This window comes from Anomalospiza imberbis, chromosome 5 (assembly GCF_031753505.1).
Source record: "Anomalospiza imberbis isolate Cuckoo-Finch-1a 21T00152 chromosome 5, ASM3175350v1, whole genome shotgun sequence".
NCBI lineage: Eukaryota > Metazoa > Chordata > Aves > Passeriformes > Viduidae > Anomalospiza > Anomalospiza imberbis.
Genome location: NC_089685.1, coordinates 15,184,013 through 15,211,481, shown reverse-complemented (window position 1 = coordinate 15,211,481; position 27,469 = coordinate 15,184,013). Strand labels below are relative to the sequence as shown.

The window sequence follows — 27,469 nt, the reverse complement described above, 5'->3', positions numbered from 1 at the left end:
AAAACTGAGAAAGGGGGAGACATAACAATAGTCATAATATCTCACATGTAAATCCTACAGTGATCAGGAGAGATGCTGACTTCACCTTCTCTTGCTGAAACAGCCACAAAGCTATAACCTCCATCATTATCTGAGCAACCTGTTATGCTGACTTCATATTCCCACATTAAGTATTTCAGTTATTTTTTTTTCCAACAGAGCAACTAATTCCCTGCCACAAGTGTTTAATTAGAGTTCTGTGTTTCCTCCTCTAAGAGGCTGAAATACCTTGTCTTTGAATGTAATTGAACTTCTAGAAAATGAATAGGTTAAACCAAAGTCACAGTGTCCTTGCTTTCACTCCACCTTCATGCCCATCCACCAGAAGCTCTCTGAATACTCTTTGAAAAGTAGTTGAAAGACATTTCCTCCATGCTTTTCTTCTGCAAATGTTGCTGTGTCCAATGAGCCCATGGCAAGCTCATGAAAAACAGGCTACAGGGTCCTACTGCCAGGAAGGAGCCAAGCAGGAAGGTGGCTGGGTGTGTAGATGCTACAAAAATAAGCAGTACTGTTTAATGTAATGGCATCAAATCTAACCAGCTTCTGGAGAAGAATCTCTTGCTGCTGAACAAGCAGGCAATATAATGATGATGCTTAGCGCTGATAACAACAAAATAACAGAGACTGGAGGAAAAAGCCTAATCTTGTCCCTATGTAAACCATAAAAAGTTCAGGAAATGTTAGTTCACTCCAGCAAAAATATATTTTGAAGGCATTAAAATCCCTAGAAAACAGCATTTCAATATGAAATGAGTGTCTAAATATTAGAGAGAGCTGAAGGAAATACTAGTGGAGAAATTGGAGCAGTCTGGATTCTAACATCATATTACAAACATCCACATGTAGTTACTGAGGAGTAGCTACTGATGGAGGTACAAGAACAATATCCCCATATCCCCATGTAAAAGCAGAGCATGCCTACCCCATAAGCAGTGCGGCCCTGCAGACTTCTCCACAGCCAGAAGCATCTCTGTCAGTTCTTGAACTCCAGTACTTAATCTGCTCATCTTCTGTGTCATCTCCTCACTCCTCAAGGTTCTTGTAGCACCACCAGTAACTGCTCCCTGCTGACCACATCCAGGTGTTTGTAACGTGTTGTTAGACTTTAGCCCCAAGCCCATCACTCAGTCAAGCTAGAATGTCTACCAAGATACTGTTTCCCTTTTGTACTCTATTCTTATTAAATAGTCCCCTAATCCCCTGATTAAGCAACAGGAGTTGGCAAAGCAAGGAAATCTGTCCTACTGCACCCTTATTTTGATGACTTGACAGCAAACTCTTGGGCAAAGCCACAAGAGCTGACTTTTAAATCTGTTTGTACATCATAAGGTGAGATCCCTTGAGAAAGAAAGGGCAAATCCTGCAAAACCAACATTAAAAGGTAATTTCCAAGGGTTTGTTTTTCACTGAGTACCTCAGTTAATGTATAGGAGAGATATGCAAAGTACAGAAAAACAGATCATTGTGCAGACTTGGGCTTTCTCCTCTGCTCATTTGAACTCAATGAATAGTCTCACATGCTATTTATTAGTTTGTTACAGTATGTGTCACAGAACTTGTTATTATGTATAACTACATTTCTGATGCATTAATCTCCATATCACTTCCTTCAGAAGTAACAATCAAGCCTTATTCTGCTTTTGTTTGTTCTTGGCCACCGTGCAATTTTTGAACATGAAATTTGCTTTTCTATTGGTTTATTTGTAGTTTTGCATGTTGTAACTAGTGGTGCCTTTAGCTAAAGTGAGGAGGGAGAAAATACCCTATTTAGAGTGAGGAAACTCACAGGCAGTGTTTGAGTAGGGTGGAGCTGAGCTCCTTAGGGTAAATTATAAATGGATGGTATGAATTCTAAAGAAATAAACAAGTCCCAACACTGAATCACTGCTGTATCCACTGAGAATTTTAAAAGAGGCAACAGTATGATTCGCTACCACAAATGCCAAGAGAGCTCAAAATTGTTTCTACTCTTTCTGAAAAGAAAAACTACATACAGTCAAGAAGCCTTGAACATAATTCCTGCAATAAGGATCCCAGCATTTTGAAATCCATTCTTGGCTTTAAGAAGAATGAATGTTAGCAATAAAAGTATTTTCTGGAACACTTCCAAACCTGTGTGGTTCCTGCAGTAGGGGAAGGATCAAATTTCACCATATGGAGCTTGAACTAGTTCTTCTATTCCTAAAATAAACGCATGTTCAGTGTGGAAACATATATTACTTTTGTTCATTTGACCATTCTTGGGCTGGACATGGAACAGGTTCAAATGGGGACTGGAAGTCCAAATACCTGTTCACAGAGAAATTTCTCATGCTTTCTTTCTGTCGTGATTGGAGAAATAGTCTAAAATCCTGGGTTTATCCAACCTAAATTCACTACCATGATCCTGTCAGCTCCTGTTCTCAGACTAGTTTGCACACTGTGGCAGGATGAGGTCTCCTGGAGGAGCTTTGAGCAGACAGAGCTCCTCCCTGTGGTGCCCTGTCCCAGACAGCCAGGGGTGACTTGGCCAGTGACAGACCTGGGCTCCCACCTGCCTCCTGCCACAGGCAGGGGAACCTTCAGAACTGAGGAATTCCTCTTTTCTCCCCTTTCATTTTCTATTAGGCTTTGTCTGGGATCACAGAAGATTGCTCTCTGCTGATGTGCAGTCCCATACATTGAAGACACCCAACCATGAGGGTAGGATGTAACAGCAACCAGCACAGGTAGTCTAAAAACCAGCGAGTTATTTTGGTTTGGTTTGTTTTGGTTTTTTTTTCATGTCTAATATGCTGTTAGTTTATTTGAAATAAAGAGTAATAAATAACGTTCCCCTCCAAAACCCATTATTATTCACTTCTAAAACATCCAGTTTCTTTCAAGTTGCTGGAAAATTGTAAGGTTGTGGAATAAATTGTGGTTAAAGGCTGTTTTATTACTGCCTGTTGTGGTTTCTTGGATTATTTTCTCAAACTGTTACTTGAGCAGGAATAGATCATTGGTGCATTTGTGGAGTGAATAAATGCAGTTATGAAGATGTGATATCAATTTATGTTGACACTATGTATATAGAGATCTTATACAAGATATAGGTTGTGTTGCATGGATACCTAAATTTGAAGATAAATTTTCTTCTTCCCCCAAGCAAGAGTTTAGAAGACAAAACCCCTGGTTTGGAGGGGTGGGGTACATACTGCATCACTTTTTTGCAATACACTTCACAAATCCAATGCCAAAAAAAAATTTCACCACTCTTGTTCTTTAAAATAAAAAGAGAAATGAACAATTTTAACACAGCATTACTGAATGTGAATTTTTAAGTCTTTCTTCAAAGTACTGGTGGGCTAAGATAAGAAAAGCTCCATCTCCTTCTATAGAACCACCTCTTCCACAGGGATGGATTTACACTGAATCACTTTATTCCCAACCTTAAAAATACTATTAGATCTAGATGCAGGCAACCTCATTCGGCACGAGCCTTCCTCTGGGCTACAGTCCCAATTAAGAAATGATTCTTGATCTCTCCCCTGGTCTTGTAAACTTCATGTTTTAGGGAAATCCCTTACAGTTTAACTATTATTTTTTTAAGCTAAGCACCAAATTAAGATGGGTAGCAATTCTATTTTTTTTTTTATATTTCTCAGACCTTTTTTTTTAATTCACTTTGGAAAGAAACTTGGAAGATTTCACTCCTAGACAAGTTGAAACAGAGGGTTTTTTTAGCTGTGAAATTAATATGTCATCAATTGATACTAAGGAAACAAAGGGTCAAGGAAAACCTCACTCGCATTTTTTATGAATGTTGCTCATCATGGTGATGTCAGTGTGATTTCTTCTATAGGAAAAGAACAGCTTATATGAGAAAATCTGCAAAATCAGACACAAAGAAAGTTTCTGGTTTTCTTTGAAGGATCAGCCTTCACTAAAAACCTGCCAGCTCAAACAAGAGAGATGTGTAATTTTGTTTTTGTTCCCCACCTTGAGCTGCCTTTATCGAATGTTCTGTTTCACTGTTGCCTTCTCTGGCTCTTCTGGACCCACAGAAGCAGCAGCAGAAAGAGATCCACCTCTGATCTAACAGCGACCCCTGTTTCCATACGGAGCACTCTGGGAGCAGGCACGAGTCATTTCACCACTGAAAAGTCATTTGAGTTGCCAGAGTTTAAAATAAACCATTCTTTTTGCTAGAGCAGTGAGTCAGTCGTAACAATTGTATTCACCATTTTGGATTTGAAGTCTATTTTAATGGCAGAATAATATGACAAAGGGTGTAATGAATGCAAGGAACAATAAGGATAATACATTTAATTACAAAACCGTGAAACTTCATATCAACAAGATGAAATTGACTGGAAATAGAAGGCAGGTCATACAAATAGGGAAAAGATTGAGGATATTGTGTAATCATACACAAAGTTGGTTTATGCAGAAGATATTACAGTATCTTCCCAACTCACAGTTGCCTCTTATTGCAACAAAAAGTTTAAACTGTCTTTTCTTACAAATCTATTTTATCTTGAAATACATACTTGGATCTCATTTTTGAAGAGCCAAGAAAATATATTATTTCATAATAAGAGGTTATTTTTCAAATTGTGGGCATTAAGCATAGCAGCAAGAAAATATAGAAGGAAGCAAGAAAAGTATGGACTTAAACTGAAGTTTCCTTATGCAAATCCCAAGTTAATATTGATTAACCCAGCTACCAAGTGAGTTGCTTTGTTTCTGGAGCAGGTCACTGCATCCACTCAAACTCAATAAACGAATGGAAGGTTATGTTTAATTATTTTAGCTTTCTTTTCATGAGCAATCATTTTCAACAGCGGATGTGGCAGGATCCTGAGAGAGAGAAGGATGTGCCTGCTACAAGAGGATATACAAAGCCAAGTAAGCTTCTAAATTCCATTTTAAAAATCTCAATTTGAGCAAAGCTGAATCAGCAAAACATCTTCAAAAAAAAAAAAAAAAATTTAGAAAGGTCTTTTTCTTCCTGACAGACATACTGGCAAGTATCCAGGTGGCTGGTTTTCTGATTTTCTGGGGTTCTTTTCTTTTCTTTTCTTTTCTTTTCTTTTCTTTTCTTTTCTTTTCTTTTCTTTTCTTTTCTTTTCTTTTCTTTTCTTTTCTTTTCTTTTCTTTTCTTTTCTTTTCTTTTCCTTGCAATAATGCATTTCAGGGAATGAAAGCCACTAAAAGAATCTGTTTTATTCACAGCCTTCTTATAAGTGCTGAAGAGCCTGAACCGACAGTGACAGATCTCTCTGAAAGTTGCCTCCCAGCTCCTAAAAGTAACAGACTTTTGCAAAATCCCAGTCGGCCGGCAACCTTGGGTTGGTCGTTGTTCACCACCCCATGTCTTCTTCCTGCGTAAAGCTCTGGTACGCGGGATCTCTGCAGATCAGCATCGGTCCTTGCCGCCGGCGGCAGGCAGGGCGAGCACCGCAGGCGGCTCTCCCGCATCCCGTCCCGCGGCCCTTCCCGCCGCCCCCACCAGGGGCCACTGCAGCCGCGGGGATGCGGCCGCAGCTCGGGCGCATCGCTCAGGCGGCTCCATCGCTAAGGGAAAAGCAGCGCGACATATAGTAATTAGCATAAATTCGTGGAATTGACATTATAATCACCAGTGCGACATTTTCAGTGGGAGTCGAGCTTTGCTTCTTCCCACAGAAGTTTGCGTCCTGTTTATCATGATTTGCGATTGCCCCAAAGAAATCTTTAACTCAAGGCTGCAGATCCCGCCGGCTACTTTGCGTGTTTCAGAGCAAGGCGCGAGCGCGGTAGTAGATCATCCGCCGGGATACCGGCAGCCCCTCTTGGGCCCCCACATGACGCTCATTTTGCCCTGGAAAATAGTTTCACTTTATTCTTGCCCCCTCCATAGCGAGAATTTAATAACATGAATTTAAATGAATTTCTGTTTAACTTTGTCCTGGACGACGGGTCTGAGACGACAGGTGGCTGCTGCGTGGGGAAGAGGCCGAGAGTCGCCGCCCGCGGAGCTCCGTCCGCGCGGGGCAGCGGAGCAGCCGCAGCGGGACCAGCTCCGAGCCCGCACGGCCCCGCCGGGGCGGGCAGCTCCCCCGGCCGCCGAGGGGCGCCGGGCGGCGGAGCGGGAGCCCTGCGGGGCTGAAGTCGGCCCGGCCCCCGCCGCCGCCGCCCGGGAGGGGCCGGGCGGGGCCGGCAGGAAACCCCGCCCCGGGCAGCGCCCGCCGCGCTCCGCGCAGCCTGCGCTGCTCAGCCGAGCCGAGCCGAGCCGAGCCGAGCCGGGAGGCTGGAGCGGGACAGGACGGGACGGGACAGGACGGGACGGGAGGGACGAGGCGCGGCGGCTCTGCCGTGTCGCGCAGCCACGCGGGACCTCGCCGCCCGTGGGCCGGCCCCGCCGCGGGGGGGACCTCGGTATTTGATTTTCTTTTCTTCTTTTTGGCGAAGGAGAGAAGCAGCAGGTTTATGCTAATCGCCCTCTGGGGAGCGGCGGCGGGAGGAGGAGGAGAGGAGCCATTTTGAACTCACTTCAAAGTTTAAGGTGGAAAAGTTGGAGCTCTCCAGCCCGCTGCCCGCGGACCGGGACGGGGCGCGGGGCTTGAGGCCGGAGGTGCCTGGGAGGCGAGGGCGGTGGGGGGGGCGGGCCGGCGGCTGATGGATGCGGGCGGGCGGGCAGCCCGGCGGGTGGATGGATTGTGCAGCAGCCCGCTGCCCGGCCCCGCTGCCCGCTGAGCTCCGGAGATGCCGCGGCTGCTGTCCGCCGCCGCCTGCGTGTCCTGGGCCGCGCTGCTCTGCGCCCTGGCGTCGGCAGGCGGCAGGGACCCGCGGCCGCCCCGCGCCGCCCCGCTCCTCCACCTGCCCGCGGGGCGCCCCGCCGCTGCCGCCGCCGCCGAGCCGCCGGCGCTGCCGCCCGCCGGGCGCCTGAGGGCTGCGGTGACCGCGCCGCGCCGCGCTCCGCCCGCCGAGCCCCGCGGGCCCCGTGGCGGCGGCCCCTGCCCGCGGCGCGCCCGGCACCGGGCGGCCGCCGAGCCCCGCGGAGCCGCCGCCGGCTGCGCCCCGCTGCCGGGCAGGGAGGGCGCCGGGCGGCGGGGAGCGCGGCGGGCGCGGAGCCTCAACAGCCCCCCGCAGTTCCAGCTGCCCAGCTACCAGGTCTCCATCCCCGAGAACGAACCGGCCGGCACGGCGGTCATCGTGCTGCGGGCCCAGGACCCTGACGAGGGTGAAGCCGGCCGGCTGGCGTACTCCATGGAGGCGCTCTTTGACGAGCGCTCCAACGACTACTTCACCATCGACGCCGAGACGGGCAGTGTGGTCACTGCCCGCAGCCTTGACCGGGAGACGAAGGACACCCACGTGCTGAAGGTTACCGCCTCCGACCATGGTTCCCCACGCCGCCGTTCGGCCACCACCTATCTGACAGTGACTGTGAGTGACACCAACGACCACGAGCCAGTGTTTGAGCAGCCCGAGTACCGGGAGAGCATCCGGGAGAACCTGGAGGTGGGATATGAGGTGCTGACCATCCGTGCCACTGATGGTGATGCCCCAGCCAATGCCAACATGCTTTACCGCCTGCTGGAGCCAGGAGCTGGTGACGGAGTCTTTGAGATTGACCCGCGTTCTGGGGTTGTGAGGACCCGAGCTTCGGTGGACCGGGAGGAGGTCTCAGAGTACCACCTGGTGGTGGAAGCCAATGACCAGGGCAAGGATCCAGGACCACGCAGTGCCACAGCTATGGTGCACATCACTGTGGAGGATGAGAATGACAACTACCCTCAGTTCAGTGAGAAGCGCTACCTGGTCCAGGTGCCAGAGGATGCCCCAGTGAACAGCCAGATACTGCAGGTACAGGCCACAGATCGGGACCGGGGCAGCAATGCCCAGGTGCACTACAGCATTGTGAGTGGCAACCTGAAAGGCCAGTTCTACATTCACTCTTTCTCTGGCGCCATCGACCTCATCAACCCTCTGGATTACGAGACTATTCGGGAGTACACGCTCCGGATCAAAGCCCAGGATGGAGGCAGACCTCCTTTGATCAACTCCAGTGGTATGGTATCAGTGCAGGTGGTAGACGTGAATGACAATGCCCCCATCTTTGTGAGCACTCCCTTCCAGGCCACAGTGCTGGAGAATGTTCCTCTGGGCTACTCGGTGCTGCACATCCAGGCTGTGGATGCTGACTCTGGAGAGAATGCCCGCTTGGAGTACAAACTCATAGAGATGGCACCATCCACTGGAGGTGCTCCTGTAGCAGGTGACTCTGGGTTCCCTTTTCAAATCAACAACAGCACGGGGTGGATCACTGTGGCTGCAGAGCTGGACCGAGAGACTGTGGAAAACTATCACTTTGGGGTGGAGGCCAGGGACCACGGTGTGCCGGTCATGACCTCCTCAGCCAGCGTGTCCATCACTGTCCTGGACGTGAACGATAACAATCCCACCTTCACAGAGAAGGTGTATCACCTCAGACTGAACGAGGATGCAGCTGTGGGCAGCAGTGTCCTGACCCTGACAGCAGTGGACAGGGACGTTAACAGTGTTGTGACTTACCAGATTACCAGTGGCAACACCAGGAACCGTTTTGCCATCACCAGTCAGAGTGGAGGAGGGCTGATCACACTGGCCTTGCCCCTGGATTACAAGCAAGAACGGCAGTATGTGCTCACAGTCACTGCCTCTGATGGCACTCGCTTTGACACCGTCCAGGTCTTCATCAATGTCACAGATGCCAACACACACCGCCCAGTCTTCCAGAGCTCCCACTACACAGTGAGCGTCAGTGAGGACAAGCCCATTGGCACCTCTATTGTCACCATCAGTGCCACTGATGAAGACACGGGGGAGAATGCAAGAATCACTTATATTTTGGATGATAATATTCCCCAGTTCCGCATTGACCCTGATACAGGCACCATCACCACCCTGATGGAGCTGGACTATGAGGACCAGGCCTCCTACACATTGGCCATTACAGCCCATGACAATGGTATCCCCCAGAAATCGGACACGACGTACGTTGAGATTCTCATCCTGGATGCCAATGACAATGCACCCCGCTTCCTGCGCGACCGCTACCAGGGCTCGGTTTTTGAGGATGTGCCGCTCTCCACCAGTGTCCTGCAGCTGTCTGCCACTGACCGTGACTCAGGCCTCAATGGCCGTCTCCTCTACACATTCCAAGGTGGTGATGATGGAGACGGAGACTTCTACATTGAACCCACTTCTGGAGTGATACGCACATTGCGCAAGCTGGACCGAGAGAACGTGGCTGTCTACAGCCTGCGGGCCTTTGCTGTGGACAGGGGCAGCCCACCACTGAAAGCCTCTGTGGACATCCAGGTGACTGTGCTGGACATTAATGACAACCCCCCTGTCTTTGAGAAGGATGAATTTGATATCTTTGTGGAGGAGAACAGCCCCGTGGGCTCTATTGTGGCACGGATCAGTGCAGCTGATCCCGACGAGGGGACCAATGCACAGATCATGTACCAGATTGTAGAGGGGAACATCCCTGAGGTCTTCCAACTAGACTTGCTCAATGGAGACCTCACAGCCCTAATGGACCTGGATTATGAGAGCCGGACGGAGTATGTTATTGTGGTGCAGGCCACTTCAGCCCCTCTTGTGAGCCGAGCAACTGTGCACATCCGCCTCCTGGACCAGAATGATAATCCACCCGTGCTGCAGGACTTCCAGATCCTCTTCAATAACTACGTGACCAACAAATCCAACAGCTTTCCCTCTGGCGTGATTGGCAAGATCCCAGCTCATGATCCCGATGTGTCTGATAGCCTGGCCTACACTTTTGTCCAAGGCAATGAGTTAAACTTGCTCCTTTTGGACTCTGTCACTGGGGAACTCAAACTCAGTCGTGATCTGGACAACAACAGACCCCTGGAAGCCCTTATGAAAGTGTCAGTCTCAGGTAAGCAAGTATTCGAGTGCATTGTTTGTCAGACCAGTATGGGGGCATGGGCAGAAATAACACACTTGCAGTTTAGAGTTTTCCTGAAGCAGCAATTTACCTGTGAAATTTTTGGAGAGGAACCACAAAAATATATCAAGTCTGTGTGCTGTGGATTGAAGTGGTGCTTTGAAGTTATTTAGTAAACGTGGATCGCAAGGATAAATAAATATGAGTGTGCATGGAAGGGAGCATACTCCCTCAGCTGAGGTGGTACTGAGGCTGGAACTTCTCTGATGTGGTTCCATAAACATAGTAAGTGATGTAAATTGCCAAGATGTAGGGAATGCATAGGTATCTGTAATGCTGTCTCCCCTCCCACTTTATTTTTCTGTAATAAAAAGTTGTGATTTGATATGTCTGCTTTTTCAGCAACAAAACATGTTTACTCCCTTCTGTGTACCCAGAGGTTTGGCTGGTAGTTCCTTAGACCTTAGCCCAGAGCTGGTGTTTGCACTGCTGACCTGCACTCGTGTGGGAAATGGCAGCTCTGAGAGCAGTGAGTTATGGCTGTGTGATAGCTGTGTAACATGGCTAATGGCACTGGAGCTGCTTTAGTGGCACTGGGGGCAGCTACTGGCCAAATGCAGCCCCCAAATCAGGGCTGTTACGGGGAGGGAGAGGCAGGGAGAGGGAGGGCTGCTGTGCCATTAACTTCATTGGAGAACTTGCGTCTCTGCGTGTGTGTGAAGACTGTTCCATATTGTCCAATATCTACTTTTATTTGAGCACAGACATGCTCTTAGGATATTATTCTTTTTCTGCTCAGTTGCTTGTTTATCATGGAATTACTTTATATGCCTCTAATTGTGACATCAATCGTGCAGTGAGTAATTTCCTCTTCAGGTGCCACTCTATAAAGTTTACTGTGGACCTGATCCCATATTTCTGTTGACTTTCAAAGGTTTAGCCAGATAATTTTCTTGCTGCCTCTCTCTGCTACCTCTCTCTAAGATTTGTGTTATTTTTGTAAAAAAAAAAAAAAAAGGCTCAAAGTACTAGGTATGTAAAATCACACTTGAGGAGGTTATTAGAAAAATAATAATCACACTGTGGCATAATCCCAGCAGCAATTGTTTTGCTATAAAAGTGGCCACAGTGTGCAGCAAGGCCTTGGAAAAGTGAGCCACACTCTCCCTTGTGTTTGCAGGCTTGAGGTTCTTTTTTCTTCAGAAAAATGAAAGTGACATTAACTGAGCTTTTGTTGCATTGTATCCCCTGAAAAGCCACTCTTCGTTCTTCCAGAATGCTAGGGTGCAGCTTATATGGTAAGGTAAATGCTGTTTCTATGTCCTGTGAGGACTAGCAGGAAAAACAGACAGTAGGCTTGTGACCTTAAAGAAAAACATTTGGATTAAGGTGCAGATGATTGCATGGTCACTGTCTGTTTGAACCAGTAGCTCTTTATCTGGTAGCAGAAGATAAGCACTCATCTTGGAGCACAAAGCTTGGAAAAGTTGTTAGGCTAGGTGAAGAGTGTGTTCAGTGCAGAAAAATAGCTGACATGAATGATTCCTTTCTCAGTATAATGAGTTACATGGTTTAAGTGGGTGAAGTCTCAGGTAGGAGTGAAGACCTGTTTTCTTATGCAAGAGATTGATTATTCCAGCATCATTTTCATGTTTTGTGAAGGCATGAACTTTGAAATTGTGCTGTGATGTTCATCAAAATGGACTGTCTGCTGCGTGTCTTGAGATACTTGAAATGCTTAAGTTTTTTATGGCTAGGATTTTAAGATAATTTTAACGAGCACTGAACTACATTTGATGTTTATTTGGAGAAGTTCACTGTATGGAAATTGGAAGGGCATTTTGTCGTGTGATTAGTCCATGAAAGTCTCACCTGCCTGGTTTCTCTGATTTATCTGATGCAGTTCAAAAAAGAAAAGAGACAGAGAAGAAGCTCAGACAGAAATACTCCACGGGCTTATCTCTAAGTGTTGCGTAACACCTGCAAATCATCTGCTAAAATGACCTGCCAGTTAACTGGAAAAAACGTGTCTGTGGAGTAGCCATTAACCTCTCGACCCAGACAAACAGAAAGTCCTCCGCTCCTCGCAGCTGCTCCTAGGTCAAGGAAGGACTGGGACTCCTTATGAACTTGGGGGATTTGATCTGTATATGAGTCGGAAATAACAGCGGTGCTATAAAAATCTTATTTCTATCTAGCAATGTGTTGTGCTGCAGAGGCATGTGAGTGTGTGCAGTGCTAGCGAGGAGCACTAAGGAGCGCAAAGTAACTCACTGTTACTCCTGTCAGTTACTTTGAGACACTGATACGTGGCTAAACGCAGCACTCTTTCATTTGACTTGGGGATTATTCAAATAAGCATGGTAATTTTTGCCTTTGCTTATTAACAAAATTTAAGAATCATGAAGACCAAGCAAATGGAGCTAATAGGCTTCATAAAGCTGTCAGAAGTTTCATGTCATCATTGTCAGAGGCTCTGTGGGGGTGGTGAGCAGCTGGGGCAGGCTTGGGGCGTGCGTGGCTCTGCCCTTGCCTGGGTGCTGGGGTGCCCGTGGGGTACCTGTGGGCTGTGCCCCCACAGCCTCTCAGGAACCAACCCAGGCAGAGCAGAGAGGAGTGTGGGTGGTGTGGATATTAGCATTTTGCTTTGGATTGGGAAGGAGCTTTTGAAGTCTGTCTCTTTTGAAGTGAATCTCTCTGGGTGTCCCTCTGCCTGTGCCTGTTGTACAGAGCCGTCCGAGTGAACAAACCAGACCCCTTTTTGCATGCAACTGCTCCAGAAGTGCTCCAGGGGTCCCTTAAAAAGGCATATTCTCCTTTTCCTAGTGTACCTTCAAGCTTTTCCTACAGAAAGGCAGAACTTTAGCTTTATATTCCCATGTCTGCACATTGTGTTGTTGTTTTAACAACTGGGGTGAAATCCGGACCCTGCTGAAGTCCTGCCCCTACTTTCCAGGGTGGACAGGATTTTACTCTGATCTTCTAAAACAGGTGGTGAAGAGTCAGTCAGCCTGTGATTTCTTGGTATTACTAATAAATATATAGCTTAAATTGACAGGATGGTTAATTGTGATTACTTTATGTCCACAGTGATGTTCATCATAATGTTAAATTGGGATTTATTTGGTCAAAAATGGGTTAAACATTGTTGAAGTCACATTACGTTTTCTTCTTAGACATTATATTGCAGTTCTTGCTGGGGCTGCAGTGGGGGGAAGGCTGGTATGAGCATCAGCTTTTCACAAATGTTACACGAGTTTGCCAGGGTATCACATTGCAAACACTGCTGGCACCTGCTTGGCTGTGTTGCCACAAGTAGTCCCACTTATCATCAACGACAGCTCGGTGGGATACAATAGATGTGTGTGCAAACTCCTCTGGGAACCCAGCCTAAATCAGCAGTGCAGACAAAACCCTAACTGGCTGGATGCTACAGCTTTCGAGTGGTCCAGATAAATGTAAAATACCATCATGCAACATGCAGTATACAATTCTGGGAAGGTGTTGCACCTCAGGCAATGGGGGATAGACACCCAAGCATTTCTGAGGACTGTGCAAGCTCAAGTATCGTCTTTTACATTTCTTTAGCTTTAAATATCCAGTGGCATTCAGTGAGGTTATTGGCTATCAGCAAATAGAAATTAACATAGAACTTGTTTGTGTTACAATCAACTTTGGGAATTTTTTACTCCAAGCTTCATAAAGAATCTTCATTACTATTGTAATTTAAAAGTCATTATTGCTAATGATCCTGAATTTCCTGGTCTGTGCCTTCTCCATACAAATACAGATGATGCAATACTTTGGTGCAGCCCTTCTGAGAAAGGTGAGGCCACAGCTGTGCCTGAGATACAAAGCATTGGGGCATTACTTGTGTGTGGCAGGACTTGAGATTAAAAGGAAAAAGGAAATTCTAGCGAAAAGGTATCCTTGTATGTACAGGGACACCTGTGGGCACGGAGGGTGAGCATGGCGTGACCTCTCAGGATGTGTGCTGGACACCAGGGCAGCCCCAGGGTGCAGCCAGCCTCATGTCCCCACCTTTGGGCAGCAGGGCAGGTGGGGCCTTGTGAGCTTCAGGGGCAGGTCTGCAGGGCAGCTGCTTCTGGCTGCCACCAAGGACATGCTTCCAGGGACAGCAAGGGGCACTTAGCGCCCAGACTGGCACTTAGCACCCAAGCTGCTCTCCATGGCCCCCTTTCCAGGGAAACATTGCTACAGGCAGCTGGTGTAGGGATCCCTGTGAGTTACACAGTTAGGAGATGGTGGAAATGGATGGGTGGAGAGTCCTCCCCTTGGAGCAGGAAATGTGTTGGGGCCTGTTCTATGGCTGCAGGGCTTTTGCACGCTGGCATCCCGGGGACCTTCCTCATGCATCCCACTGTAGAGCAAGGCAAGGAGGCAGTGGTGGAAAGGTTGCCGGGCCTGGGAGGCAATGATGAGAGACCCATTTACAAAGATGGCATGATACCACAAGCTGCAGGATTGTATCTCCAGTCCTTGAGTGGCGTGTTTGGTGGGACTGAAGTGAAGCATGATTGATAATAGCTAGTAGTGGTGGCTACTGCTAGTAGCCACTGATAACAGCTAGTGCTGTGGCTACCTGTATCCTTTATTGCATCTATATAGGTTCCATATTCTAATTCATGCTACAGCAAGGTGCATTATAGATGTGTGTCCTTCCAGCCTGCTGGAATGTGACTTTCTGTTTTCAGCTGCATGATGTGTTCCAGCTGATAAAAAGCTGTGGTTGTCTTGTTGCTTCCCTACAGGCTTCCTTCCACTTCATGCCTGGGTTTCATAGGAGTGGTGTATTTTTGTTTCAAAAGACAGGAAAACATCTATGGCAATGAGGGTCAAATATTTAGTGGAAGTCTGACTGACAAAGTAACTTTTTATGAGATAAAAGGTATCTTCTGTCTCTCAATAAATAAAATGTTGATTCTTTTCTCAGCAATTTCTGGGAAAGAGAGAAGCTAAGGTAACAATGAAAAAAGTATAAGAAGAATGAGAATGAGATTTGACAGTGCGAAGGCTTTACGTGGTAACAAGTCTCATGGGAAATAAATGAAATGTAGAGAAATATGGTGGTGGGATTACCTTGAAAACTTTTTTCCTCTCATTTTCACATTATTTGCAAATAAAGAGATAGTTGTAATAAGCATTTTTAAAAATTGGATTAGTAATTGATTTATATTTTTGATTGCTTTTTAAGCCTCAGGGTACATTAAAGAATTGGTTTCCTTGGTGTATTCTCTTGTGATTTGCTTCCATCTCAGACATCACTGAAGTATTCTTCCTTCTGACCTGCAACATTGAGTTCAGAAGAATCCTCTCTTGGTCTGTTTTTCTGGTCAGGTATTTCAGAATTGTTTTAGGCTGGGATTGTGGAACCTGCTGCAAACTGCCAAATATAGAATAAACATTGAATTGTTGTCCAGGTAATGGCAAAAGAACCCTTTGTTTAGAATACAGGAATAGTTTTCTAAGTTTCGATGTTAGCATGATAATAAACTTGCAGCAGAGGTAGTGGTGGGGAAAGTCGGTGATGTGAAGCACTGTGATTTTATACTTCATTATCTCCAACATGCCAGGCGTTACCTGAGGAAGTGTCCGGCTGTTGATAAAGCTTATCATTTTACATCTGCTCACTGAATGGTCCATTTTCCTTCAGTGTATACACTTAATACCTTGGAACTCCCATCTTGGAACTAAATACATTTTCTCAAGACATTCCATCCTCAGTTCCAGACTGAGGAACATAATGTGAGGTTTTAAAGCGTAACATTAGGTGAAGTAGGTAGTGTGCTCACTGCTCTTCTGTAGGGTGATTGAGAGACCCTTATACACTTGGCTAGGAACCCAGACATCCTCACATTTCAACCAGCCTGGTCAGAGCATCTTGCCATCCTGGTATCTCCCAGCATCTTCATGGAGGGTTTGAGGTGACTCAGTCATGATCTTCCTCCTCCTCAGAGTGTGCAGCAGGTTTGTCAGACACCCCTTGTGGCTGACAAGTTGTCTCCAGCCTTTGGGCTGGCTGGGTGTTCAGAGTTCAGGGGTCCAGGAGCATGTGAGAGCATGCCACAGCTATGATGGTGGTTCCAGTTCAGCCAGATGTGTAGCTGCTGCACACATTGGCATCGGTGAGCTCACATCCATCTGGTTATGTTGGGTACAGCAGTTGTTGGGCACAGGTTTGACTTGCAGTTTCACTGGGCCCCTCACTTCCCTTGTGGGTCGGGTGAGACTGATACGAAGACCCCGGGAATATGACTGCTCTGAAAGCTGGAGCAGGAAACAACTAAATGTGAAGCAAGCACCTTTTCAATATTTAGCAGTGTAGGCAACTCTTGCAGTAATGCTGATGCATGGAGGATGAGTGAAGGAAGGATCAAATGTCAAGATACAAGATCTATGTTCTCCAGTCCTTCACCCTCTCATTCTTAAGCCTTCAGGGTTTCGAGAGTCAGTTGGTGAGGACAAGCTCTTTGCATTTGAGTACTTGAGATAACAACAGCTTACCTGCTTACCTCAGTATTGCCTAAGTTACAGGGTTTGGGCAACTATCTCTTTTAGCTTCCTTTGACCTACAGACTTGCATTTCCAAAAATATCTATGGAAAGTATTTAGGAAATGTAGGAGGGTTAGAAGAGCTGAAGATACTCAGATGAGATCTAATGACAGTCTTTGGCAATCTTCCATGTTACAGTTTTTCTGTCCTGGTTTCTGTGGGAATTACAATGTTTTTAGGTAATACAGTAGTCCTGACTACTCTGACATCTACTTTGCTGTTCAAGAAACAATCATGGTAGTACCGTCTTTTCTGAGGGATAGGGTTTTTTTGTTGTCTGCTCCCTTTTTAAGATTAGTTGTACAAAAGATTGCATAAATCAAAGTACGGAACAAGTTGACAAGGAGTTCAGTTCTTCAAAGATTTGTTTACAGTGGTTGTCCACTTGAAACAAAGAACTTCTGAGACCTAATTAAATTCAGTTTTGCCACTTTGTATTTCTGTGACAAGTGCCAGTATTATTACTCCCCCCAAAATGAAGCTCTTTTTCCAGTGTTGAAAAACACTAAGCTTTTTATAGAAGTGATACAGTTTTCCAAAGGGGGCAGAAAGTAATCTTTATCAAAATTTTTGAAATCTGTTGAGATTTGTCTAATGCTTTTTTTTTTTAATTTCTTAAGTCTTTGCTTGACAATGAATTGCAATGTGTTGATCTTGTTGGATTGAAAACAGCATTAGCAAAGGTACAGCTTGGCTTTTATGGCCAGATCTCTATCTGGTACCATGATCATCCTCTATATCTCTTCAAATGCTTCAAATGTAGGTTGCAGCCATGACTGGTTGATAAGCAGGAGGGCCATTGACTAGAAATGTCCATCTCCCCCAACTGATTAAAGAGAGTACATAAATGACTGACTTGGGCTGATTGACTTGCTGTTAGGTGGCTAAAGTTCAGTGGGATGAACCCACCCTGAATGTCTGTGCCAGAACGGAAGGGTTTGTTTTCTTTTGGAGTGATGATTGTACTTATTTCTGTTGCAGCAAACTACCTGTAGTAACAGGCTTAGCAGACTAGATAGAAAAGATGGGGGAGGCTGTAATTTGCAAAGAGGAAAATGTTTTGCCATGAATAATGTTAGGCTATACTTTAAATATTGTCAAGGGTTTGAGTGAATGAAGGGGGAAAGTATGTTTTATGGGGATTTGGCATTCAACAAAGAAAGAAAATTTTAAAATACTTCAGAAAGATGATCTTCGCACTTTAAAAAAAAAGCACTTCAACAGAAATGTAGGATTTGCTGGAGAGAAAGGAAAACTGTTGGACTTTGTTTCAACAAGTCGTTAATGCTGCTAAGCTGTAACCACCTTCATATTGATTCCAGTGTTTACCCTTGCCAAGCACAAAAAAAAAGCAAATAAGTGGAACATCAAACCTGTAATACATCCTCAGGGGCCCACATGATAAACATGGACATGTTATGTTTATCACATACAAAGGAAAGTAATCTGTTTTCAACACCATTGCCTGACACGTGATAGATGCTACATTCCATCAGGTCTCCAGCACTTTTGGAAATGACACATATGGTCAAAATATTTCAGTGTTTTTTGAAGGAGGCAAAAGAAAAAATCCCTTGTTAACAACGGCTGTCAACATGGCATCTCCTGCCTGCTGTGGAGTCTGTGGGCTAGGCCCAGTTTTAGGAAGACCAAAAGGTTCTGGACCCCACCAAAAGGGGCAAAGCAAGGACTATGCTATTAGATTTGAGTTTCCAAGATGTGATGGCCAGCACGTAGCAGTCTGTTTTTGCTGTTAGATCCCAAGGGGCTGTTAGGTTTGGAAGGTAATATACTCAAGGTGGATCTCTGTAGCTGCCATGCCATGCCACCGGAGCACACATGATGGGCACAAAGATCTGCTGGATTGATTGGTATAGCTGGATCTTGCTATTTCCTTTCACTAGCCACAGATCAGACTCCTTGATCCTATTCAAAACTGATATTAGCAAGTCACTGAGCTTATTGCATTGAATTTCTGTCACAGCACTTTGGAACTTTTCAGGAACCAGCTCAGCCTTTCATTTATTTGTGTGCTTGCAGTGTTTGTGCTGGCTCTGTTTCTAAAGGAGACCCTTGAACATCTAAGCTATGATTTTTAGTTTTAAAATTGATTTGGCTGTGTGCATTTAGTTTAAATCATGTAAAAGCTGTCCCACACCAGTGCATTTCTTGTTTTAGCAGCCTCCAGACACTGCAGGCACTGCTCAGCGGCGACTAGGGGAAGGCATTTGACACCTTCCACAACTTAGGTCTAGTAAAAGGAGTTGCATCTAACCAGCAAGTGCTAGAGCATGTCACTTGTAGGTGCCTGTTCCCTGCAGCCCTATTCTGTTTCAGGCAGTTAAGTGTGCTATAAAGTGGGAATACTTGAAATGCCATCCCACTACAGCTTGGGCACTTCACTCAGCCTAGCGATCAGGACACTCAGCGAGGGCAGAGATGGGCTGGGCTCCAGCCCTTGATCTAAGAGCTCTCCCTGTGCTGTACATTAAAGAGGAGCTGAAGAAGGTTCACAGGCTGTTGTGGTACTCACTTTTCCCATCTCCTTGGTAAGTGCCATGAGCCACAGGATCACGGTCACTCTTGTAGGGTGCAGGAGAGGAGGCTTTCTGGCTCTTGTGCATAGGCAGTGCATAGGCATCCTCTGCTTCAGCAGCAGTGTGGGCAGTCTGGCTTTTACCCTCAGCTGCTGGATGCTGTTTAGGCCCTAACAGAAGTGGGATCACAAGCTATTCAGGCCATGTCAGAACTAGGTCACTTCTGGTTGTAAACAGGAACTGAATTCTTCTCACCTGGGAACTTAAAGGTAAAATAAACAAGAACACTGGGAATTTCCATGGAGTACTTTCCTGTTGATCAGAGATGATTTGTTTGCCTCCTGGCTTTAACTATTTGTAAATGTATTCTGATTTTATGTGGAGCAGCCCCCAGATGGCCTAAAGGGTCGGTTATGGAAGAATTCATGGGCTCAGACTTAAATTACGCTGCTAAATATTCGGAGTCCAACCCATCTTTGCCTACTGTTTAATCCTCTTTCTCACTGCAGTTTGCCATGATGATAGACTTGCTAGCAATTATCGACATGTTGCTGCTCGTCACTTGGATGCAGTGGCTTTTCCCGCAATGTGCTCGCCGATGCTGCAGACAGCCAATGCTGCCCTACACGTGTGGTAAAGATCTCTTGGCAGCAATGACTGGGCTCAACTATCCTGTTGGCTGACTCAGTTTCCCTTCTCACGGGGTGTATTTCTGATGTTGGCCTCCACTTACTGACGCAGTGTAATTTAGTGATATGTGCTCTGCATGATGAGCTCTCCATATGGCAGATAATTGCCTGCTAGTTTAAATCCCATCTTAACTTCAGTTTCTCAAGCTCATGAACCTGCTGGTGCCTTCTGGTTAGTTTTGCAGGGTGTTTGCAAAAGGGTTGGGTACAAGTTGTAGTGATGTGGGTAAATTTCTCTGTTTTTTTTTTTTTTTGATTGATATGTAAGACAGATTAACTTTTAGGTCCTACTTACCAAGCTACCTGACATTATTCTGCATTGAGTCTGGCAGAATGACACCTGGGTTTGTAGACCAAGCTGCTGACAGCAGGCACTCGTTGTTAGCACTGGTTATGCAGAGTGGGACCCCTGGGTATGTTCTGGGACCTGGTAGATGCTGAAAGGTTGTTACACAATACGTGCTGGTGTTCCTCTTTCCTTCTTCCATATATTTTTCTCCTTTCTCCCTTTACACTCACTGGATCGGTTTGCCCTATCCTCTTGTGCGGCCAGGTGCTGCATCTCTGGATACAAACTTGCTGCAAGTTTGTACAGGGTCGTGCACAGCAGAGACCTTGCTGGGCTGCTTTTGTAATACCTGCTGTAAAGAGTGAGGATAACCGGCAGGCATCGACTGAGTGGCTGCCCTGTGAGATAACAGACAGCAGTGCTGGGGACGTCCTGGGCCTGGCCCACGGTGTCTGTGACAGGCGCTGGGAGCTGGCTGGCAGCTGCCCACCAGGCACAGGGCTTGCTGATGGTGTGGCAGCCTCCGTTGTCACTGCCTTCCCTCTTGCATTCAGGGAGGCAGAGCGGATTTCTCATCCACTCTGCACCTCTTCTGACCACTGTGCTGTCACTTAGGAGGGTATGTTGGCGCAGGGTGAGGGGCAGGGTCCATGCCTTCCTGGCATGCCTCTGAGATCTGCCTGGTGAGCCAGTGCATTGCCCATGCAGCCCTTGCACTCCCACTGGCAGTTCTGGGGTTGAGACTTCAGCAGTGATGGCTGCGGGTTGCAGCTTCCAGAGGTTTTGCAGACGCAGTCCTTTGCCTCTCTCCTTGTGCAGAGCCCAGGGAGTTGCAGCATAAGGTGCTGCTGACAGTCCCACTGAGGTCACCAGCACAAGCAGTCACAGGACATCTGTGTCCAGCTCCAGGTTGCAGGACATGCTGCACACTCAGTGTCAGTGCTTGTTGTCTTTGCAGTCTGTGGAAGCAGCACCTGTGTGGCCCAGTCTGGGTATTGATGTTGACTGTATTTTTTTCCTATTCCTTGTGAAAAGGTGCAGTTGCCTTTATTGACTTGTGCCTTTGTGCCTCAGCTACCCTATGGCTCAGCTAATAACAGTGTCTGGGACTTTATTCAGCTTTAAGAAGCTTTAAACTAAGAAATTCCTATTTACTACTAACAGCATTGATGGACATGACTGATTAATGGCAATAAACTCAGGTTGAGAACTGAGAGACAAGGACATTTTTTGTATTCTGTGCAGTGAACATGCTTGTTTTGTATGACTGAATTTTACGAACTTTTGTATGATTTGCTTTTAAAATATGTCCTTTGCCAAGTGGTGGGGATTTCTTAAGCTGAGATGACTGATTCACTCTTTTATATCAGCCAACCTGCATCAGACTGGGCTGAAGCTTAGATGCTAAGATGATCAGATAAAATTCTTCACACCACTTCTGGCAGTTAAGTATCCATCCCTTCTTTTTCCCCTGGGGCAAGTCCTCCAGGAGAGTTTCTCCTGCTCTGAGGTTGTGTCTGTGACTCCCTGAGTTTTTGCTCTGAGTTTCTTTGATCAATCTGTAGCTGTTAAAAGGTTCCATTGCTCTTTTCAAGGCCTAAGGGGAAAGTAAAATGACAACTCTGATGGCCAGTTTGAAAGTTTTCTCAGAATGGAAAGCATCCCATGGGGCAAACAACTTTACTCACACTCTAGCATCCCATACTGGTCATATAGGATGGCTTAGTGCTGCATAAAATTTGGATATTGTGCATTTTCAGGTATTTCAGTGAACTTATATAAGTGACTAATGACAAGAAAACCCTAATTGAATTTTTTTCCTGTGATGAAACAGAATTTTAGAGAAATCAGGTTGAGATTTCAGCAGTTGTGAAATTCCCAGTGTTGTTCTTTGCACTGTAGAGCCTTTGTGTTTACTGCTGTAGTCATATTACATGACATTGCCTAATACCCAGCAAGGCATATTCTTGGCTCATTCAGCAGGTAAGATTCCCTGAGGGTCACTGAATCTGTCCATGCACTCAACAGAGAGCTCAATCTGATGATTTCACAGCCATGTATTTGCATTTCCAGTGCTTTTTTCTTTCTGCCATGCTTTTCCCTTTTATTCTACCATGATTATCAAAACCAAGGCTCCGACTAGTTTTGTGACCTGTGTCATCCCTTCCTGCATCCCACTTGTGGCAGCCAGCAGGCAATTAGCTGGTGATCTGTCCTGGGGATGGGTTTTCACTCTTGAATCCTGGCTCCATCCTCATGATGCAGTGGGAGGGGCCCACGGGTGTAGGCACCTTGCAGAGATGGTCAGGTCATGGGGTGGGATATTGAATTTGCAGAGATCTGCTCCTCTAGCAAATGAGAAGGTGATCCATTAGAACTTTAGGGCAATATAATATCTTTTGGAAAGCACAATAGTTAATAATCCAACACTTAGAAAGCACCACTGTTTCTGTTCCTTATTAGACTTCTTGATTGATTTATTTTCTATTTCTGTTCTTAGGTATTTTGTAGCACTTTGTTTTCTCTATGATAATTTATGAGTCACAAAATGTCTTGGAATAAGTTTTGTTCCGTGTGATGGCATTTCAGCACCTCTTGCATTTCCTTTAGTTGGATTGTGTGTTGCTGCTTGTTTGGCGGAAATGCTGCTGCTTCTCTGAAGAAACTGATATATTTTTACCTGGGTGTGATATGCCAGGGTCACACTGCCCTCTCTTTGGAGATGAGCCCTCCATCAACTTATATAGTGCTTAAGGTGTTTATCAAATACTGGGATGGAAAATTACTCCATTTTCTGAAATTACACTATTTGGGTGACTTAATTTTCTTGCCTGCCCAATGTCTATGTATTTGAGTTGGTTCAGACACATGGAAGCATCAGAGCGGCGGAAAAAATGCAGTGGTGCGTGGGGCTTCCACCACAGGGGCTTAATAAGTGAGATGGGTTTATTACATGAAGTACTACATGCTGTTGTACAAGGCACTGCAAATATCTCATCTCTCTCCAGTTCTGATTGTTCCTAGTCAAGAAAAGTTAATATATATTGTAAAGAGGACAAACTGGGGAACAGAGAGAATTTGTTTTACCAGAGGTATCATTTATGGTAGAAGATTGCATCCTTCTTATTGCAAAATAAAAACAAGGAAGACTATGACTGCTACCTACATCCCTGAAGTACAGGAGCAGGGCAGTTTAAAGAAAAAAATGTGTAAATGAACAAATAAATTTAGGTGGCATGTTAGAAGGCAGATTGAAACCTTCAAGGAAGCAAATTTCTGGAATAACCCCTCTGTGAAAGGATCCAAAGAAGTGTAGCTGGGTTTAAGATAAAGCTTGATAAATTGATAAGCTTCATAGTTTTAAGTAATATTATATATATACAACACATTTCCTTGAGAGTCTTCCTTAAATAGAAAACTGAACTTGCTGATGGAAAAAATTATTTCCTTTTTGCTGCAGAAATTAAACCTACATATTAATAAATTGTGAAAGCAATTAGTCCTTTGAACTGCCTAAGCTTGTGGAATTTGCTGTGTGTTGGTAACAGCATCGCTATCTTCTCCTAAACTTGGTATCAAAAGAAGGTAAAGAATCCACGAGGTAACGTGGTTCAACAGATACATGAATGTGCCTGGAAGTTATTCACAAATGTCACAGGATGCAAGTTGCAGCAAAGATGAACCAATCTTGCTTTTGGCTGTTACAGCCTTTTGCTTTCCATCACCTGTATGACCTTGTGCTCGGCTGTTTCCATGTACCAAGTTTCTGAAAAGCCAATCTGCTGATAAAAAACCCGAACAAAAACTTCTGACTTAGCATGAGGAAGCAACTGAGTTCATTGAATGAGTAGAAGATAATGCAATGGAGGATGAGAGTTGACAAAAAGCCAAACTAGCAATAAAAAACAGACAAAAAAGTTCTTACTTGGTGTGAAGAAACAGTTCAATGCAGTATGAAATGAGTTCCAGTGTGGAGGTGGAGAGGAGCTGTGGTAGTCAGCCCTTCCTTTAGCTTAGGGCTGTTTTGCATTTGCAACCAAAGCAAAACTAATTTTTCTTGGCTTTTTTTTTTTTTTTTAGTAGGATTTCTGTTGCCTTATGCTGGAGCAGTTCAGCATATGGTTGGACAGACATAGGGATAGTGTTAAAGAGGAGGCATTAATTAGGTGGGTTTAGGCTCTGCCCTTGGCTTGGTTGTTTGCTGCTTTTTTTGGAAGTAGATATTATATAATTTTGCCCATGCTTGCATTATATTCCTCTGAAAGGTTGAAAGTTTCTAGAAAGTCCTTTTAAGTTATGAAAATGTCCTTTCCTCAGGCCTGTGTGACCACATGGCCTCATATCAAGTGAAGGATTTGTGCAATACTCAGCACCTAATCCATGTAGGCAAGAGTGTCAGCACTCACCACTTTCTTCTGTGGGTACAAAGCTTCCAGCTTTCATCTCTGTGAATTTCTGCCACCTACAAATTCTACAGCTTGAAACTATCACAGATGTTATGATACAAAATGGAGCTGCATTGTACTAACATCAAAACCTCAATAAACATGTTTAAAAACACCTGTCGTGAAAACACAGAGCACATGAAAAATAGTAATAAATAGATGCAAATATAAACAACTGAATATATTTTTCCTGTAGATTTCTACCTTTCTAAGTCTGTTAATTTAAAACCTTAATACATTTCAGTTAAAAAAGGTAACAAATTCTCTGATACTAAGAGTGTGGCATTGAGAAAGTGTACATATTGATGAGCTCTGGCTCAGTCCTTTGAATTATCTAGGCACTGCTGTAACCGATAAGTGAATGCTGATAACCCTGTTAATATTTCAAGGACTCTGCAGCTATAGGGGAGCACTTGGTAACTATCACATTCCTTTGCACTGCAGGACGGGTTTTTTATTTGCTATCTTAATGGTATTACATACATACAGTTTTTTTTTTCTAACTCAGTTCACCTTGTCTCACAGCAGCTCCTTGGCACACAGCCTCAAAAATGCTTCTACAGCAGCTAGGCTCATTGCCTGCTCTGGTGTGGCGGGGATTTGGATTGCAAATTCATGATCCAAACAAAGAGGGGGAATAGAAAGGGCTGGTGGAAAGGGCTGGTCTCTGGCCTCTCTCACACTTCAGGAAACTGCTGGCTTCAGAGGATTGTTCTGGTAACTCTGGTTACACTTCCAAAAAAGAAAAAAAAGGCCTCTATCTTTGCAAAGATGGGTGCAGCCCCACCAGCTGGAGAGAGGTGGTTCTGGGGAGGACGCTGGGATTTCAGGCTACCTTGAGTTTTGTCCACACTTGTTCTCTTTTTCTCCCCCGCTTTGTTTCCTCCAAACCATGGGTCTGGAATTCCATGAGTTTAGAAAACTCATGAAAGAGTGAAAAAAAAAATATTGATGGAGGCAAGTGGTGTATGCAGGATGTATCTGCACGTGTTCCTTCACCAGCTTGTTGGCTGCACACGAGGGCCCTGCAATCTGAGAAGCAGCTTCCTGTAATTGATTTCGCGAGCCAGTATCAACTGGGTAGGATTTGGCCTGTGCTGGCTTGCGTTCCTTGAGGAGCAGAGCAGAGGAGTCAAACTAAACAGGGTGACTCACGAGAGTCAGGTTCCTGCAATGGTTTGTATAAAAATGCTCAGAGTTAGGAAATGGGCTGTCATGGTTGTTCAATCATTGCCCCCCTTTGGTTTGCTGCTCTTTGGAGCCATTGGAGAAGGCCCATGAGTCCCTGTCAGCCACAGTCGGGGGAAAACGTCCGTGTGTGCCTGACACCTGACTGCCATGGGGCTCTGGGCAAGGACAACCACCTTACTGTAGGGCAACTGCTGAGACTAAACTTGTGTGCTTGCACCTGGGGTTCCCTTTTTGCTGTCCCTATCATTTAAAATGACCAAAATTGCTTAAATCACTCATTTGTGTGGAAACCTGTACAGAGGACTTTGCACAATAGGCAGTGCTGGGCTAAGCATTTTGGTTTTAAGTGTGGTAACTACTTCCCTGAAGCCAGGTTTGTGCAGTGCAACGAGGAAAGGCACTGCTTTGCTGTCTCTTGAACCGTGCTTTGATTTGACACCGTTTCCCCTCTTCTCTTGGGCATTTGTGTGTTAAAGATGTTCACCTCATGCTGGAATCTCCACCTCTCTTGTGGCATAAAATCACAGGTGTTCGTCTTAATGGACTGGGAGGAACCAGGGAGAGGCAGGGAGAAGGTGGCCAGATGGAGCCTAGGATTACTCTTCTCTCACCCTGGGTTTGATCAGAAGAAATCCAGTCAGGGATGCTTTTCTCCTGCATGAGAAAAAACCTCCTGAAAAGGGGAGCTGGAAGGTAGACCCAGCTGTGAAGCTCTGGGAGCAGAACCTTTGTTTGATCTGCAGATGAGAGCTCTTGTGAGTGCAGAGCCAGGGTGGTGGCCGGGAGCAGCCGTGGGAGCAGCCAGGATGGTGGCCGTGGGCGGGAAGGAGCCCCAGGGCTCCCTCACACTGATCTCTGCAGACAGGAACAGTCTCATGAAAGCATGGTCTTGAATATAATATGCACAAAACAAGCCTCTGGGAAAAGCTGGTGCTTGCTGGAGACATTTTTCGGGTGTATCCTGCTCTGTGAGTTACAATTTCTGTGAGATACAACACACCCTCTTTGGGTGAGTTTGTTAGTCAAAAAGTGCACTGACTTCCTTCTGTTTTGGGGAAGCAAGGCTGGAGGAGAAGCAGGTAAACAGTGTAATGGGATCTCCTGGCATGGCTCATTTTAGAGCTAGGAGGCCACTGGGATGGGAGCTTGGCTGGGCTGCCTGGTCAGTTCCAATATCCTCCAATATATCCTCCAATTAGCCTGAGTGGCCCTTCTATTGATGTGTGAGATCAGTGAGCCCAGCTGCCATACAGACAGCAGAAAAGAGTCTGGATGATTTTAACCACTGCTTTGCATGTTTTAGTAATTTAGATATTTGCCCTGTTAATGTTTACAGAGGCCCATTAAGCAAGACAGGTATGCTTCCCTGCCCTGCAGGTTAAATGGCAGAGGCTGGCTGGGCTGGAACGGTTCCCTTTGCTTTGTCCATCCTGGTGTGGGCAGATCTGTCCCTGCAAGTGAGCCAGCTCATCAGGGTGCTGCTGCACCTGCCAAAAATTGCACCAGGTCCAGGGCTAACACTGCTGTGTTATGTGGCAGCACTGTGCATGTATGAATGTATGTTTGTGGTGCCCAGTTGTATTTAGTGCCATAAGCATCACCTCTCAGACCTGCTAAATGCTATGAGGCCAAAGGGACGGCCAAGCTAATATCCCACTCTTGCTCTGCCTAGCAACATATACTAAGGAAAGTGTATGAGAAACAGGACAAGTACAGACTGATCCTTCCCTCCTTGCACTGTTCCAGCTCACAGCAGGCAGATGTTTAAGGGCTTTTGGGGCCACAGGTTTCCCCCAAT

At 45.7% G+C, this 27,469-nt stretch overlaps 1 protein-coding gene across 5 annotated transcripts in view; it reads left to right on the top strand.

The window, feature by feature from the left end:
- The first annotated feature begins 6,221 nt into the window (after positions 1 to 6,221).
- The window catches only part of CELSR1 (cadherin EGF LAG seven-pass G-type receptor 1), a 165,774-nt gene continuing 144,526 nt past the window's right edge, over positions 6,222 to 27,469 (top strand). For all 5 annotated transcript variants that reach the window (XM_068189747.1, XM_068189743.1, XM_068189745.1 and 2 more), the window contains exon 1: positions 6,222 to 9,937. In XM_068189747.1, coding sequence (XP_068045848.1) covers positions 6,751 to 9,937 — 3,187 coding nt within the window. In that variant the 5' untranslated portion in view covers positions 6,222 to 6,750. The remainder of the gene's footprint in view (positions 9,938 to 27,469) is intronic.